The sequence below is a fragment of the Tasmannia lanceolata genome, unplaced genomic scaffold, assembly GCF_043159265.1.
Source record: "Tasmannia lanceolata isolate RefF3 unplaced genomic scaffold, GAP_Taslan_0.1 ptg000006l, whole genome shotgun sequence".
NCBI lineage: Eukaryota > Viridiplantae > Streptophyta > Magnoliopsida > Canellales > Winteraceae > Tasmannia > Tasmannia lanceolata.
This window is the reverse complement of record NW_027518683.1, coordinates 11,854,893-11,870,840: the sequence shown is the minus strand read 5'-3', so window position 1 is coordinate 11,870,840 and position 15,948 is coordinate 11,854,893. Positions and strand designations below refer to the sequence as shown.

The window sequence follows — 15,948 nt, the reverse complement described above, 5'->3', positions numbered from 1 at the left end:
CATTTTGGCTGGGTGGGAAGGATAGGCATCCGACTCAAGGATATTAGGATATGCAACATCACGACCTAATGGACTTCCTTGCCTTCCAGGTATCCTTTACCTTTCCTTCTACTTATTATGTCAGTTATGAATAGACAATGGCGATACTGAGACAACACTTTATTCGTTGTAGGGAAGTTTTATCTCGGCGATGGTGGCTATCCTTTACTTCGTAGTTTTATAACACTGCACCGAGGCATAGCGTATCATTTAAATGAAATCGGGGGTCGAAGACCACGAATGCCAGAGTAACTCTTTAATCACAGACATTCATCGCTCCGGAATGTAGTGGAACGTGCATTCGGTGTCCTAAAAAAGCGCTTTAGAATTTTAAATGAGGAACCGATGTACCCATACGAAAAACATATTGATATTGTTCTAGCTTGTTGTTATGTCCACAATTTCATTTGGAGGGAGATGGCAGATGATGATCTTCTTGATGACGTAGATCTAGAGTTACGAGTAGTGGTCCCGCCTAAGGAAGAAGAACTTGTCCCATATGTTCCACTTAGTAGGGCCGATGATGCACGAGAGGGGACTAGGATTAGAAATGAATTGACCCCGAATATGTGGAATGACTTTCAACGTTGATTTACGTTTAAGGTGTTTGGTTTCGTTGGTTGTTTATGGCTTGATCTCATATGTATTGCCTTTTTTTAATGTTTATGGCTTGTTTGTAGCTTGTTTTTAAAAGACAATAAACTCGTATTGTATGGTCTCATATTATGTATGGTCTCATGAGTTTATCGTTATTGTATGGTCTCATATTTTTAAATAATTGTATCTCATGTGTTTCAATTCATATAGGATGGCTGCAAGTCGCATGTCTAGGAACCATTACTGGAATAGTGAGATGGATAAGGTGTTGGTGGATGCGTTATTGGAACAAGTATCGGAAGGGCACAAGAAACCTTATGGCTTTAAAGATGTCGCATACACGGCAGCAAGCAAAGCAATGAATAGTTGATATGGGAAGGATATGACGAAAGAGCATATAAAAAATCGAGTCAAGACCGTAAAAAAGAAATTCGTGGCCGTCAACACTATAATAAACACAAGCGGATTTGGCTGGGATGACGTCAATAAGAAGATCAAAGTGACGAAAGATGTCTACAATGCTTGGGTCGCTATGAGTACAAAGTGACATCTTTGTTTCATTTGTTAATTACTCTGGCTCGTAATATTTATAACTATTTTTTTCGAATTTGTTATAGGTTCACCCTGAACATAAGAAATATTTTGCAGAGAAACATGTGTTGATAGATGATTTTCGTCACATTTTTGGCGAAGACTATGCCACGGGTGGGTGGAGTAGGGATGACGTTGCCCCTAATCAGGAGGTGCAGAGTTCAGCTCCGCATATAGATGACTTGGGGATTGATGATACCTCTGAGACTGAAACAATCCCGGAGTCTCCTATGGTGGGTGAAAGCAGTAGGGGACCTGGGCCTAGAACGTCATCTCCGGTTAGAGATTTTACAAGAAACGATGAAGGTCAGAGGGGGACGAAGCGTAGTGCAGCAAAATACATGAATTTGATGGAAGGGTTTACTTCAATTTTGGAGAAGGTTGCAGATGTAATTAAGGATCTATCGAAGGAACCTTTTGACAATGACGAGCTTCATGACATCGTGTTTGGGTTACAAGGATTCGAGGAGGAAATCTTGGAGAGGGCTTATGAGTACCTCAACCGTAACCCTACGGAGGTTCGTGCTTTTGTGAAGTACACCGTAGAAAGGAGGGAACGCTACATGTGGAGGAAGATGGAAAACCTTGAATTATGAGTGATTGTGGATGTGGATGTGGACGTACATAAACATGTGGTTGTTGGATGGTTCTGGACTTATAGATGTAAGGACTTGGCTTGGTCTTTTTGTTATGAGATATTATGGTCTGTTTCTTCTTGGCAACTCTATATTTGTGACAATTTTTTGTCAAGTCTACGTTGGTTGCCTGATTTATATCTTGACACCTCTATATTTGTGACAATTTGATTGGCATTGTTATTGTTCAACTTCTGTTTGTCATGGTTTTCTTATTTTGATTGACTTCAGAGGGCTGGACCCACTTATTTTAGACTAGATTCTATATTGGCATCATTCTGCATATTAGTTTGTCACAGTTTCTATTTAACAGGTTTCTATTGAGTTTTCCTGCAACGAAACGCATATTTTTGTAGTTTCTGTTAGTTTCTGTGCAACGAAAAGCTCATCTGACAGGTTTCTGTCAGGTTTCTTTTCCTTCACTTTCCTTTCTGCCACATCAGTTTCCTTCCCTTCACTTCCCTTTCCTTTCCTTTCCCGACGAGAGAACAGAGCATAAAGGATCAAGATGTCAACTGGAATACGTACGTATAATGTACCTGAGATTTTATATGCCCCCGGTATATTTCAAAAAGTACACTGGCCCACTTCATAGGATGATCCAAACCGTTCTTTTGTTGGGCCAGAATGTAAATACGTTAAACCCGGAAAATAATTTCCTAACTATTATCCTAAACTCCTAACTATCCTATCCATAGAGGGGCTGCACGTGATGGTTACGATCTGTCTCATGGAATACCTCTTTTGCATATCCTTTGTAATCCTCTCTGTTTTTTTTATATTACCCCCTATGAATTCACCTCGTATTTTTCAAAATGAAATGAACGGCCCACACCATAGGATGATCCAATCCAACCCGCCCATTTGATGGGCCACAATGTAAATAGGTTGTGCCCAAAACTCATTTCCATTGGATGTTCCTAGTCCTCCGATCTATAGAGGTTTAATTCTCTATAGATCAGAGGGCTAGAATCATCCTATAGAAATGATCTTTTAGGGCACAACCTATTAACATTGTGGCCCATCAAATAGACGGTTGGATCATCCTATGGTGTGGGCTGTACAGGCCATTTTGAAAATTGGGGGTGAATTCTAGAATGGGGTGAATTTGTGTCATAGTTGACTGCTCTACCCGGCAAAAGTGAGCAGCGATATGGCTATCCGCGAAATGGCCCCTTTCCTTTCCTTTGCCTTGGTTTTGCCATCATATCATATGTTTGCTAAGATCGGGGTTAGGGCATCAAACCGGTCCTATGTCCATTAAATTAGACAATTCAACAGAAAATTCAGGTGTAATTTTGCTCGAAGAACATTGTTCGTTGAACTTCCAGCGAGAGGCGTTTTTGTCAAGACCCGTGCCCTAACCTTAGACCTCCATCTCCCCTAACCCCGCTCCATATTCTATCCCTTGTCCTGTCAATCCCTTGTGAAATTGGGGGAATCCTCATTCTTGCATGTTGCCAGGAAAATGTTGTGAAACACATTCCAAGCTCGAAAACCCACATGCTTTCATCTCTCCGTATAAGAAATTTCTCGATGCAGACGGATTTATTTGCAAGGAGTTTGTTCGGTTCCTCATCTCCTTTGGTTACTGTACCACTTCCATCTCCAAGGTTAAAGTCTCACAAATATATATGTGTGTGTAATTACTGTTTTACTTTTTATTTTTAAAATTGATCTGTAACTTATTTGATTGGCAGGGAGACCCATTTTTGGTATATGATACCTGATGAGGTGCAGAGTGGATCATTGCTAGATCAATATGTAGAGATTATATCACCATATGAAAGAGATAATGTTTTCCGCATGAAATGTGATGCACTTAGAAAAAGAGCCCTCCTAGCTCGTGTTTTGGTGCGCACTACCCTTGCAAGATGTATGTTTCTGATGTCTGTCTGTTTTAATGTTGTCCTGTCTAGCTTTGGTTGATAATGCACATATGCTTTTCATAGCCTCATCACTGGTAGTTAGCTTATCATATGTTTTCAAGCTGTAGAATAGTAAGATAGCATCATTTTGGTGTGTATATGAATGTATAGCCAAATTTTATGTTGGGTATATGGTCAATGCACTCTTAATAGGTGGTGACCTATCAAGCTGAGAAAAACTAGCAATGCCCGAGCAATTACATTGTGGAGCTATCTCAGATCCATTTGCGTGCTGCAATTTTTCTTGAACTTCGTTTTATCTAACTCAAGGGTTGCAGTTTGGGGGAAGTAGGTTGGTGCGTTTAATGGTCTTATATATCTGTTGCAAAGTATGTTGCTATATTACCTGAAAGATATATTTTATCTTGTCCGGTACTGAAAATTAAAGATTTATGTATAGAGTTTGACCGATTTATGGCTGCAAAAGGATTGATAACCTTTCAGAGAGGGAATACGAGGACAAGCTCTTTAGTCTTTAGGTTTGAACATTCATGGTTCTACTTGGATCCTCTGAATCAATTGAAATTACGGCCCGTTTGGATACGTCATGCATTTGTATTTTGATTTGGATTTGAGTTTTGGATACAAAACACATCAATCATCTTCATGATCATGTTTTAAAGAGAGAAAGTGAGAGAGAGGGAGGGATGTCTCGCTGTTGCCGGAGCAACGTCGAGGGGCAGCGATGGTGACGGAAGTTGACACAAATATTGATTTCCAAATAATGTCTCGTAGAAAAGATTTGAAAATCGGAATTTTTTGCACTGTTGTAGCTGATTTGGAAATCTAAGGATCTGATCCAGTTAAAAATATCAACTAAATCTAAATCTTGCTGGTATCCAAACGTGGCCTTAGCTAATTTTATCCTGATGAGTTTAGGGTTTATCATGCTGGTAAACTTTCAGAAAAACAGAAACAAAAGTCCACGGTATCTACAAAACTAAAATCTGAATTCAGAGCCAATAGCAAGTATCATAGTATATGTTAATACATCTAGGATCACTTTTCTTAGCCATTACATTAATGAACAAAAATGCTACACAATTTAGTAATCAATTACTTTGGTCTTTAGCTAATCAACAAGAAGTCAAGAACCTAAAAGCCATTTGAATGTATGTCTTACTTCTCAAATTTAAAGTCTGTACTTTTGTTTATCTATCCGGTTTTTTATCTACTGGCATGGGTTTATAATTTTAGTTCATTGATCAAGTAAATGAAATGTTTGACGATTCTGACTCTAGATGGCATACGATTGATGAGGGATGTGGACTTTGAATTACATCTCCCCAGTACTTCTTGGGCACATGCATACTCAATATGAGGGCACGTGAAAACCAAATACACACATCAACATTAGTGATTGTACCGATCATAGGCGTAGTAGTATATGACTTTGTGCAATTACTATGCTTTATAATATACTTTTCTCAGTTTTTCATTGCAAAAAGAATCTCTCTCGTAGGGATGGAGCCCACATCACTCTATGGCCTGTTTTTTTCCCGAGGTAAAGTGATAGAAAACCTCCAAACACTTGAGGATTGCTTCTTTCTACTCGTCTACCATTTGGTATGGGAAGAAATATTTTTTTACAGATTTTCATCACCATATATTATGGTGAGAAGTTCAATTGGGAATTAAGTCAGTTTATGCGCCATGACCAGCAGTGGCATCATCTTGTATGAAGCTTCTTTGTCAGTGTTTGGGAGTTTACTGGTGTCGAAAGCATAAATTCAGTGATGTCCTCCTGCAGTAAGCTTTACTCTTTGGATTTGGGCAAGGGATTTTCCTCAAGTTATTTAGAGGATTTGGGTAGCCCCCCAGGACTTTCTCATATTTGAGTATTGATCGGCAGTTGCTTTACAGTGAAATGAGGTCACCACCCTATTCTGGAAGATGGTAAGTGCTTGGAAAAATGAAAGTCTATCCACTTCTTTTAGCATGATGGATTAAACAGAATTTTGAATGATGTAGTACAGGAACCACGGCTGGCCAGCCTCAGAGGAGTGTTTAGAGAGGCCAATGGACCGTTAGTATAATATCATGCAATACTTTTTGTGGATAACCTTCTCTCTCTTTTTTCTAGAAGGATCCACTTCATTGAGTATAGCGGGTTCACAAACTCTATCTAGATCATCTTGGACTGTAGGTGATGTGATAAGCGTAACAATGTTGAAAACTAAGTTAAATCTCCCTTAGATGCAAGTAGACCTGGCAAAAAGTGACCCGGACCCGCGGGTCCACCCGGCCCGCACGTAAATTTACGGGTCCGGGTCACCTGTTGGTGACCCGTTAGAAATTGATCCGCGGGTCCACCCGGCCCGTCAAAAGTGGGCCGGGTCGGGTGGGCCCACGGGTGCCCGTAAAAAAGTGCAAAAGACGGTTTTTTTACTTTTTTCCGTAGTTTTCTCGGTAATTGTCATATTTTATATGTAATTTTTTTACTTTTGACCTTTTTACGGTAATTTTCATTTCAAACTTAGAAATTCTGAGAATATTTCAAAAATCCGTAATGATTACTTCTCTTTATTCTCTTTGTTGCTAGCAACCTTTGCCAACCTTTGCCCTAGACCGTACTTCACCCAATCTTTGCAGCAAAGGAGGGGCTACAAGCCGAAAAATAGCCCAGGAGAAGGTGGCTAGCAAATCCCTAAATAAAAAAAAAAACTCTTAAAAAATACGTCAAAAATCCGGGTGACCCACGGGTCGACCCGGCCCGTACGGGCCGGGTGCGGGTCCAATGTCAATGACCCGTAGAATTTTCCGGGTCACTTTGACCCGGCCCGTTTGACCCGGACCCGTACGGGCTGGGTCAAATCCGGCCCGGCCCGCCCGTTTGCCAGGTCTAGATGCAAGCTCAATGATTTAAGCGAGCTGGCTCTTTGCGTAGCGGGCCATGGTTTGTCAACAGCGACCTGCCAGAAGAGATTTACTATGTCCCAAGAGTTGAAGTTTCCATCAAGACTGGATGATCCGCTTGAGGAGATATATCATATTTGCAATCTATTGGAGATTTATTTTTCAGCACACTGAGAGAAGCCAAAGACATGGTAGCCTCACTAGCCACGGAGGGGGTTTGGCATGATCTTGGTACGGGACAACATATCCACTCTAGCTCAATGTTACTTGGAACGCGGTTCGTTCCGGTACGTGGTACGGGAACGGGTACGGGGTATGATGGTAGCCTGGTATGCGGTACGATGAAGGCATATATATATATATATATAAGAATGTCATTCCATAGTACACACTACATACATTTAATACACAAAATATAATAACCTCATGTATGTCATACATATTTTTTCAAAAAGAAGTTCCCGTTGGAATATACGAATATCCTTCCATAGTCCATACTACATCCATTTAATAAAAAAAATAAAAAAACCTCATCTATGCCCTACATATTTTTTTCAAAAATAAAGCTCCAGTTCCAATTCAACCCAAAAAAATATAAAATTTGTAGCCCTCTCTCCATCTCTCTCGTAGTCTATATGCATCTCTCTCTTTCTCTCCCGAAGGTCGCCGCGGTTCATCATTTTTGGCGATCCGGGTTCTTAGCGAACCACGTTTGGGATCGTGAGACCCCAAATCGCGGATCGGAGGGTGGATGGCATATCCGGTAACTATGCTCTAGCTATCTTTGTATTTCTATCTTTACCACTTTACCGGCCTTTGTTGATTTGGTTTCAGTGTCATGACCCTGTTGTCTATTTCCTTGGATTTTTTTTTGGCTTTAATAAATTTCTCATTACGTTCAGGAAAAAATAAATAAAAGAAAACATATCCTTCTTATTAATGGACCGTTTCCCTTTATAATCCCGGTTCCTTTAGATTCTAATACTGCTTGTTAAATTATAAAAGATTAAAAAAAACCTTCTCCAACGGCTTAAGCTTTTGGAGTAAGTAATTGGTTGTTTCACATGTTATCAGAGCAAAGGTCCTGGATTCAAACCTCCTCGATTTTAAAAATCCACATCGAATGGCCAACCCAAAACGAGGGGCCACATGTGCCACGTTTAGGCCAGCCCTAAAAAGAGGGGCCATACCTGAGGGAGAGTGTTACAGTATAAAAGATTTAAAAAAACCCTCTCCAATGGCTAAGCTTTTGGAGTATTTGGTTGTTTTACAATACTATTCTTCTGTTAATAAAACACCATCATAACAGAAACTGATCAAATATTATCAAATTACTAGTGGAATACTTGAGGTTTTTTTCTTGTAGCAAGGTTTCATGTTAGATGAGACTTTCAGCATTTTGTTTCACTGACATGGTGCTTTTACAAACAATCGATGAGGTCTTATCCTTTTCGTTATCAGTTCAACCATTAATATGTGCAGCATTATGGATTTGGTTTTGCCTGGAAGTTGGAGCTAAATTTGAAAAGGAGAAGCATATTTTCATCTCAAAACCAAGACCTCGAGCCTCCTCAAGTTCAATATTTTCTTCTTCCTTCCATTGTTGTGAAATGTTGACATGATTTGGGTTTTCACGTTAATTTTGTAGGATTCATGAACCTCGTGGTATCCGAGAAGACTAATTCAAATACGTGGTTGTAGCTGTATGCTGGTTCAATTATCTATTGACTCCCAAAAATAGTCATTTTTAATATTGCATCTTTCATTCTATAGTGAACCAAACTTGTATATTTTCTTTTATATATTGGGAACAGTGTACATTGGAAATGATCATGCATCATAAATATATTCGATGTGTTTAAAGAAACTGAAGTAATGAAGGCTATTTAAATTAGTTATACATTTGTTCTGATTTTTTATAACTGATAAATAGTCTTGTTTGGTATTAGTTCAGATTCAAATTTTCATGCCGGTCCAAGATCGTTAAAGTTCAGGAAGAACGTCTTTGGGAAGCCAGAGGTAGTTTATCAGCCTTAATTTATGGGACTGATGGAGAACTTTCCATTCAGTAGGGATTTACCTTTAACTTTATATGTTCCATATGTGAATAGGTAGTGTGGCAACATGATGACAATTGGGACCCCCCACCCTTGCATTTCAACATCTCACATACATCTTCCTTGATCGCCTGCGGCGTGACAGTGGACATGCCAGTAGTATTCTGATCGCTCTCGTTAGCTGCCCAACCCTATGGTTTATTTCATAGTTGCACTTGTTGAAACTTTGTGGTTTGTAAAATTCTCTGAGAGGATTTGCATTTTCTAATCACAGATTGGTATTGATGTGGAAGAAAAGCAACGGAAAATAAGGAACAGCATCTCATCATTTGCTCGGCGTTACTTCTCTCCCCGTGAAGTGGAATTCTTGGATGCTTTCTCAGATCCTGAGATTCAGAGGCAAGAATTCATTAAGTTATGGACCCTCAAGGTGAGTGAACTTTCTGGAGGTCTATGTTATTAGGTTATTGCTTTTATTTTTGGATCCCTGTATTGTCTTTATTCAGTCCTTCAAAAAGGTTTCTTCATTTTTGTTGTTTGTATATGCTTTCTTTGAAGTGGCTTATGTTTGTGACGAAATGTGCATCTCTTGCCATTTTCTACTAAGAATTGTCTGTTAAAGTTGTTCCATTATAATGGGGTTGTTTGGATTACATGGACTTCTCCAGACCAGCTGTCCAACCCATTCAAATTTCAGGCTAGTTAAAGATTTGTTCGTCTATTTCTTTAGATGACTGTCACTGGGACTAGCTGTTCAGAAATAGAAGCCCTGCAGAAAATATTGTCAATGTTACTTGGATATTACAAGAGGTTACAAGGTTAGATAGAATTAAAAATGAAGACATTCGTAAAAAGGTGGGGGTGGCATCAATTGAAGAGAAGATGAGAGAGCACCGCTTAAGATGGTTTGGATGTATCTAACGTAGGCCTTTGGATGCTCTAGTGAGAAGAGGCGACTCGTGCCAAGTTGATGGTCTAAAAAGACGTAGAGGCAGACCGAAAACAACTTGGGTAGAAACAGTGAGGAAAGACTTGATGGTTAGGAACATAACAGAGAACATGACCTTGGATAGGAGAGAATGGAAGAAAATGGTCCATGTAGATGAACCCAACTAGTGTCGGGATTAGACTTAGTTAATTTGAGCCGGGGAGATTCCTTCACCTTCATCATGAAAATTTTCTAAAGAATTCATTAGCCGACCCCAACTGGTTTGGGACAAAGGCTTAGTTGAGTTGAGTTACTTGGATATTACACGGGGCTCGTGTGTTCGATTACTGAAAAATATGAATGTTTTTATTTTCCCTAAACTTCTATGTTATTTTCAGAGTACTCATATGGCACCTTGCTATCTTTCATTGTCTCAGTCGGTTTTTATATTACTGCACCAGCCATTAAACTGTTTAGGTAGTTGCTTCAGATGTGCACAGCCAGTTCCAATTGAACTGGACAATTGTCTGAAGTGAGAAAACCTTGTGCAAAATCTAGGAAATTGAAGAGAAAACTAGTAAAGGATTGAAAACCATAAAACCGGGTAAAATGTCCTTTTCTGGATTAAGTAATTACTGATGGTTGGATCAATTTATTACAACAACCAATAACTTAATCAGGTGGAGTTTATGCTTTTCAGAGACAAGTGTTGCATATGAAAATGCTAGTTATTGTATTAACATGGTGGCCTATCTGTTACTATATATAATTTGAAAACTTGGGGGTAGTCCCTGAAGTTATTTAAAACCTTATAAATGTAAAGTTTCATTTGACTATTAATTAACTTATAAATTTTAATTTCTTCATCGCTATTAAAAGTCTTATATGTGTAAATTTCTCTACAGCTATTAAATACCTTCTAGTTCAAATTTCTTTATAGCTTTTAATACTTACTTTTTTAAGCTCTGGCTTCGTTTTTATCTCGTACAAATTTATTCATAGAAGCACACATTTTTCGCACGAATAACATTCAAGCATAGTGCATGCCATTTTCTTTTAATTATATTAGTTGTTCAAGTAATTAAGATTTAACACATGGAAGTATTTCTGTGATTGACCTTTCTCTTGTCCTCTATAAATATTATTAGTTCAATGACAATCAATGAGAATCATTTTTACTTTTTTGATGATTTAGATGATTTAGTAAGCTTTATGTGCAACTCCAGCCTATAAAGTACAAGCCGAAGCATAGTCTCGATATTATTCCTGACAGAATAATTTGTTCACAAACAGCGAGACCACTATTTGCTAGGGTCCATTGCAAAAGTCATTTCGCGGCTGGTCTGTCGCATGTCAGACCAACCACCTCGTGAATGAAGACATCAGCTTTTGTCTCCATTCACGAGGTCGCTGGTCTGACATGCAACAGACCAGCCGCGAAATGCCTTTTGCGATGGATGCTAGCAATCCCTTGTTTTAAAGATCAACCAATAACTCAACCCGCACTCAGATTATAAATTTCTTTCAACTTCCAGGAGGCATATGTCAAAGCGCTTGGAAGGGGATTCTCAGCTGCACCTTTCAGGACTTTTACAATCCAACTGATGGCCGGTAAACACATGCAAAATCGTGGGGAATTCAATTCTGATGTATGTCACAAGCCCTTTCTCAAAGCAGATGTTTGCATATTTCAAGTTTCATGTTTTTGAGTTCTCCATTATCTTTGGATACTCTTAGCTTTGATATCTTTTGGCCTCTTCTATACCAATTATTTTTTTGATTTGTTGAAAGACTAATGCAAATAGTTATCTCTACTTGTAATTTTTCTCTTCCTCTCTGTTTCATCATTTCAGGCAATTGAAATTGTAGTAGAAGCCATTGGTAATCCTGAAAACCTCACTACGAATTGGCAATTTGCACTGTTTGAACTTGCTAATTCTCATTATGCTTCCATTTGCATGGAAAAAGATGGCAATATTAATGGTAAGATATATGTCTTCAGTTAATCAAATAGCTCAAACAAGTTTAGAATCTCAAATTACTTCTGTTTGCTTTAATCTTGTACGCTTGCAGGCAAAGGAAGTAGCTCACTGAGATTGAAAGTGTGGAAGACCCTTCCATTTGTAGAAGATGAGTGTGTATCTGGAACAGATGCTGTTGCAACTATCAGCGGGGTTTAATGAGTTTTTGAATCCCCAGATTTGGCTGTTACAGGAACAATGTTCGCAACAAATTTCACATTCATGAAAAAGATAAATTTAACCATGGTGGCTGCATCATGATGATCTACCAATGCATCGGTCTTGATCACACTTACCTGTCTGTTAATAGATGCTTACTCTGTGTATTTGTGATCAGACCTATTGATCCAATTGGATACCATAAACTATTTAGATTTCCTTCATCAGATTACCATAAACTATTTAAATTTTATAGAAAATTTTCATTTTTCAATTAATTAAAATAAGGTGATCGAGATAGAGGGGTGCCAATATCCAATAAGGTGATTTTAATACAAGCTTTCTATAATTTTTTGGAGTCACTACTATTATGCCAAAAAAACAAAATTAAAATCCTGCTGCTCTCTACCAATATAAAACAAGATTAGCAGACCATATATTGGTACCATAGATCCCAATATTCATGAAACTTCTGATTATATGGGAAATGATATGTTGCATTCTTATATTTTGATAATGACACTCCTTAGCTCTTATTATTAATTAAACTATTTTTTTAAGCCGGAATTTATCTCGGAACCTTTAATTTTATTCATAAGAAAAAATAGTCAGAAGAGGACATAAAACCTTGGCTCTAGTCCAACAAGATACATGAAGAGGGGAAAAGAAAACTTCTTTATCCCTTTGCACATTATTTATGAAACTTGAATAATGAAAGGAAAATGATAAACTGCAGTGCACTCCCATACTATGACGATTACTATACTTTATTTGTACACTTCTCTAATTGAAGTAAGCCTAACAGCTATTAAACTCACCAATCAGATAAGGTTTGATACCATGCAGTCCAAACAGGGCCTTGTGTCATTCATACTTTATTTGTACACTTCTCTAATTGAAGTAAGCCTAACAGCTATTAAACTCACCAATCAGATAAGGTTTGATACCATGCAGTCCAAACAGGGCCTTGTGTCATTCATACTTTAGTTGTACACTTCTCTAATTGAAGTAAGCCTAACAGCTATTAAACTCACCAATCAGATAAGGTTTGATACCATGCAGTCCAAACAGGGCCTTGTGTCATTCGTATTGATTTTCCAATGAAGTTTTAGTACATAGAAAAAATTTCTTTACAAAATACCTTAGTTTTGATAGTTATACAATACTTTTTTCTTTTTTTTTTTTTGATAGGGAGTGTAAGAAATATTTTTTGGTTTGCTAGCTTTGTCACAACATTCTTGTTGGAATATATATGGTGTAAGCCCATGTAGTGAAGTATTTTTCAATAAGCCGGTAGGGGTCCCCGCAAAACCCCAGCTTACCTATCAAAAAAGAAAAGAAAAATTTGTAGCGAATATTTTACGGCCTACACCATAGGATGATCCAAACCGTCCATTTGATCATTCCTATATGATGATTGCATCCATACAATCTATAGAGGAATGGCATATTTTGGAAACCCACTGTGTTGGGATCATGGTTTAAAATTTCGGTTTCGGTAACCGTTTCGGACCACACCGAAAACCAAAATTTTGGATTTGGCGAAATCCGAAATTTGGTAATTTGGTTCAAAATTCAGGACCGAATTTCCGAAATTTCAGTTTCAGTCCCCATCGAAATCCGAAATTTCGGTCGAAATTTAAAACCATGGTTGGGATCATCCTATGGAAATGATTTTTTGCATACAACCTATGGTGTAAGTCCGTACAGTGAAGTATTTTTTAAAAGTATTGTATGCCCTGTACCATAGGATGATCCAAACCGTCCATTTAATGAGCCACAATATAAATTTGTTGTTCCAAAAAAATCATTTTCATATGATGATCCTAGCCCTACAATCTATAGATGAAGGGCATATTTTGGAAACCTCTATAGATCGAAGGGTTGGGATCATCCTGTGGAAATGATGTTTGGGACACAACCTATTTACATTGTGGCCCATCAAATGGACGGTTTGGATCATCCTATGAGGTAAGTCGTAAAGTACATACGTATTTTATATTGATATTAATATTTTATAAAGATAAAGTAGCCTTGCATAGATTTTTTGGGGAGGGAGAATCTTTTCTGACGTGTTTTTAGTAAAGGAAATCAGTGATTTTTGGACGCTTATTATTGAACACAAGTGGCGGTAATAGAAACTAGAGAGGAACACTAGAACGATACCATTCGGGAAAAAATAGGAAGACAAGAAGAAAGAAAAAACTTCAGAGCCATTTCAAAAAAAAAAAAAAAAATAAGAAGAAAAAACTTCAGTTAGCATGGCATGTGATAAGGAACAAGCATCGTTCTTAATTTATTTTTCCTGAACATTGTCTTTACCAATTGAGCTAGAGGCTCAACCCCCGCAAAATTCTTAATGGTTAATAAAGGAATAAATATCTAAAGAGTTCAGAAAGGCTTTGTATAATCCCTAAATTTTTTTTGGTTGCACGCTCGATTTTTGTTCAATTTTATGTTTAATTGAATGCTTAAGATTCCCTTTTCAAATTGAAATATGATATAGGAACCAATTTAATGACTACAATTAGGCTATAGCATATGTACAAGGTAGGAAGTGGGAACCTGCTTACTTTCTGTTCTTTTTAATCAGATGACCACAAGGCCTCTTTGGATACATATATTTTAAAAATTATGTGCCTATGATCTTATATGTAAATATCTCTCTCTCTTATTTTTTTATTTTTTATTTTTTTAAGAGGTCGAGCCTTGCGCAACGGTAAGGTTGCTCCATTGTGACATGGTGGCAGGGTTTTAAATTTCGGTTTCGGAACGCGTTTCGGTCCTCACCGAAACCGAAATTTCTGAAATTTTGGCGAAATCGATCGAAATTAAATAAGTAATATTTTATCCCGTACACGAAATCCCCGAATTTCAGTAATTTCGGCTTAAATTTCGGGATAATATTAAATAATGAATAAAAAGCTGAATTTTTTGAGATATTCCTTAAATTTCGGTCGAAATTTTGTAACTTTTCGACTTTACCCAATTTTGGTTTCGGTCGAAATTTAAAACCTTGGTTGGTGGTTACGGGTTCGAGTAACTGAAACAGCCTCTTTGCAAAGCAGGGGTAAGGCTGCGTACATCTAGCCCTCCTCAGACCCCACGATGGTGGGAGCCTCTTGCACTAGACCGCCCTTTTTTTTTTAATGTTAATCTTATATGCAAATGCTTTTGAAGTTAAAAATCATTATTCATCCTTTGAAGAAGCCTTAATGTCCCATTTGTAAATAGAATTAGAGTAAAATAATCCTATCTGCAAACAAGGATGATTTTTTGTGGAATCCAAAGACGCCCTTTGGTGACCGACAATTCTGTCATTGTTTTTTGCCCTTTTCTTTTTGTGAGGAGAATGAAGGAAAAAAAAATGAAAAATCGGGAAGAATGGATTTGGCAAGCCTGAGCTATGGAGAACCCAAAGAGCCTAGCTCGGCCACCAGAGAAAAGAAATTCTCTTTCAGCTCTCCAAATCTTGCCTTCAGAGCTATTACACATGTTATATCGGGGTGTTTCTCTTTTTTCCCTGCTCCTGCCCACTTCTTAAAAAGAGCCAGAGTGAGAATACCGAACACTTGGGCCATGTCTGGCTACCTTATAAAAAATATTTCAAGGAATGTACTTGAGAAGGTGGGAATGAGCGAGCATGAAAAGCAAAAGACCAATGTAATTCTCCTCTATCATTTCGTAGCTTTTTAATTTTTCTCACACAGTGGACCTGTGAATATTATATGAAATAATTTTTCATGCTGCCAAACATGTTAGTCTTTTCAAAGAGGAAGATTTCGATTGAGGGGGTGTCCTTGGGACTGCGACTCCTTGTTTGCCCTAGATGTGGGTCAGACAAATTGTATGGTCTACATGCAGGGCACGTAGGGCCCTGGATGTGGTTGGGACACTTCCCTCCATCGTGGTGTGGCACGCATGGCATATATGTTTGGTGATCTAGAGCGTTCATCTGATGGATCATCACAGGGCGATGCAGCAAGTTCAGTTCCGGTAGAGACAACAAATAATTAAAACCTAAAAACTGTTACCATGTAGTTTTGAGAGCTGTAATAACCTTTGACAGCTGTTTAAAAATAAAAGACAAGATGAGTTAGCGCATGGTTGTGCCAACATCAAGAGTTAAAATTGTAA

General features: G+C 38.1%; 1 protein-coding gene across 1 annotated transcript; it reads left to right on the top strand.

Moving 5' to 3' along the window:
* The first annotated feature begins 2,979 nt into the window (after positions 1 to 2,979).
* LOC143879697 (uncharacterized) lies at positions 2,980 to 12,035 on the top strand. The gene is made up of 8 exons (XM_077382206.1): positions 2,980 to 3,475; positions 3,563 to 3,738; positions 8,601 to 8,665; positions 8,758 to 8,859; positions 8,978 to 9,133; positions 11,167 to 11,280; positions 11,485 to 11,614; positions 11,705 to 12,035. Exons 1-8 carry the CDS (start codon positions 3,366 to 3,368, stop codon positions 11,809 to 11,811), a joined length of 960 nt encoding a protein of 319 aa, XP_077238321.1. The 5' UTR covers positions 2,980 to 3,365; the 3' UTR covers positions 11,812 to 12,035.
* The last annotated feature ends 3,913 nt before the right edge of the window (positions 12,036 to 15,948 follow it).

Bases quoted from the DNA above. Each gene is read 5' to 3' on its own strand.
- LOC143879697 (XM_077382206.1), top strand. From the start codon at position 3,366: ATGCTTTCATCTCTCCGTATAAGAAATTTCTCGATGCAGACGGATTTA. The intron at 3,739-8,600 runs GTATGTTTCTGA...GTATTAGTTCAG, and splicing joins GCGCACTACCCTTGCAAGAT to ATTCAAATTTTCATGCCGGT. The intron at 8,666-8,757 runs GTAGTTTATCAG...ATATGTGAATAG, and splicing joins ACGTCTTTGGGAAGCCAGAG to GTAGTGTGGCAACATGATGA.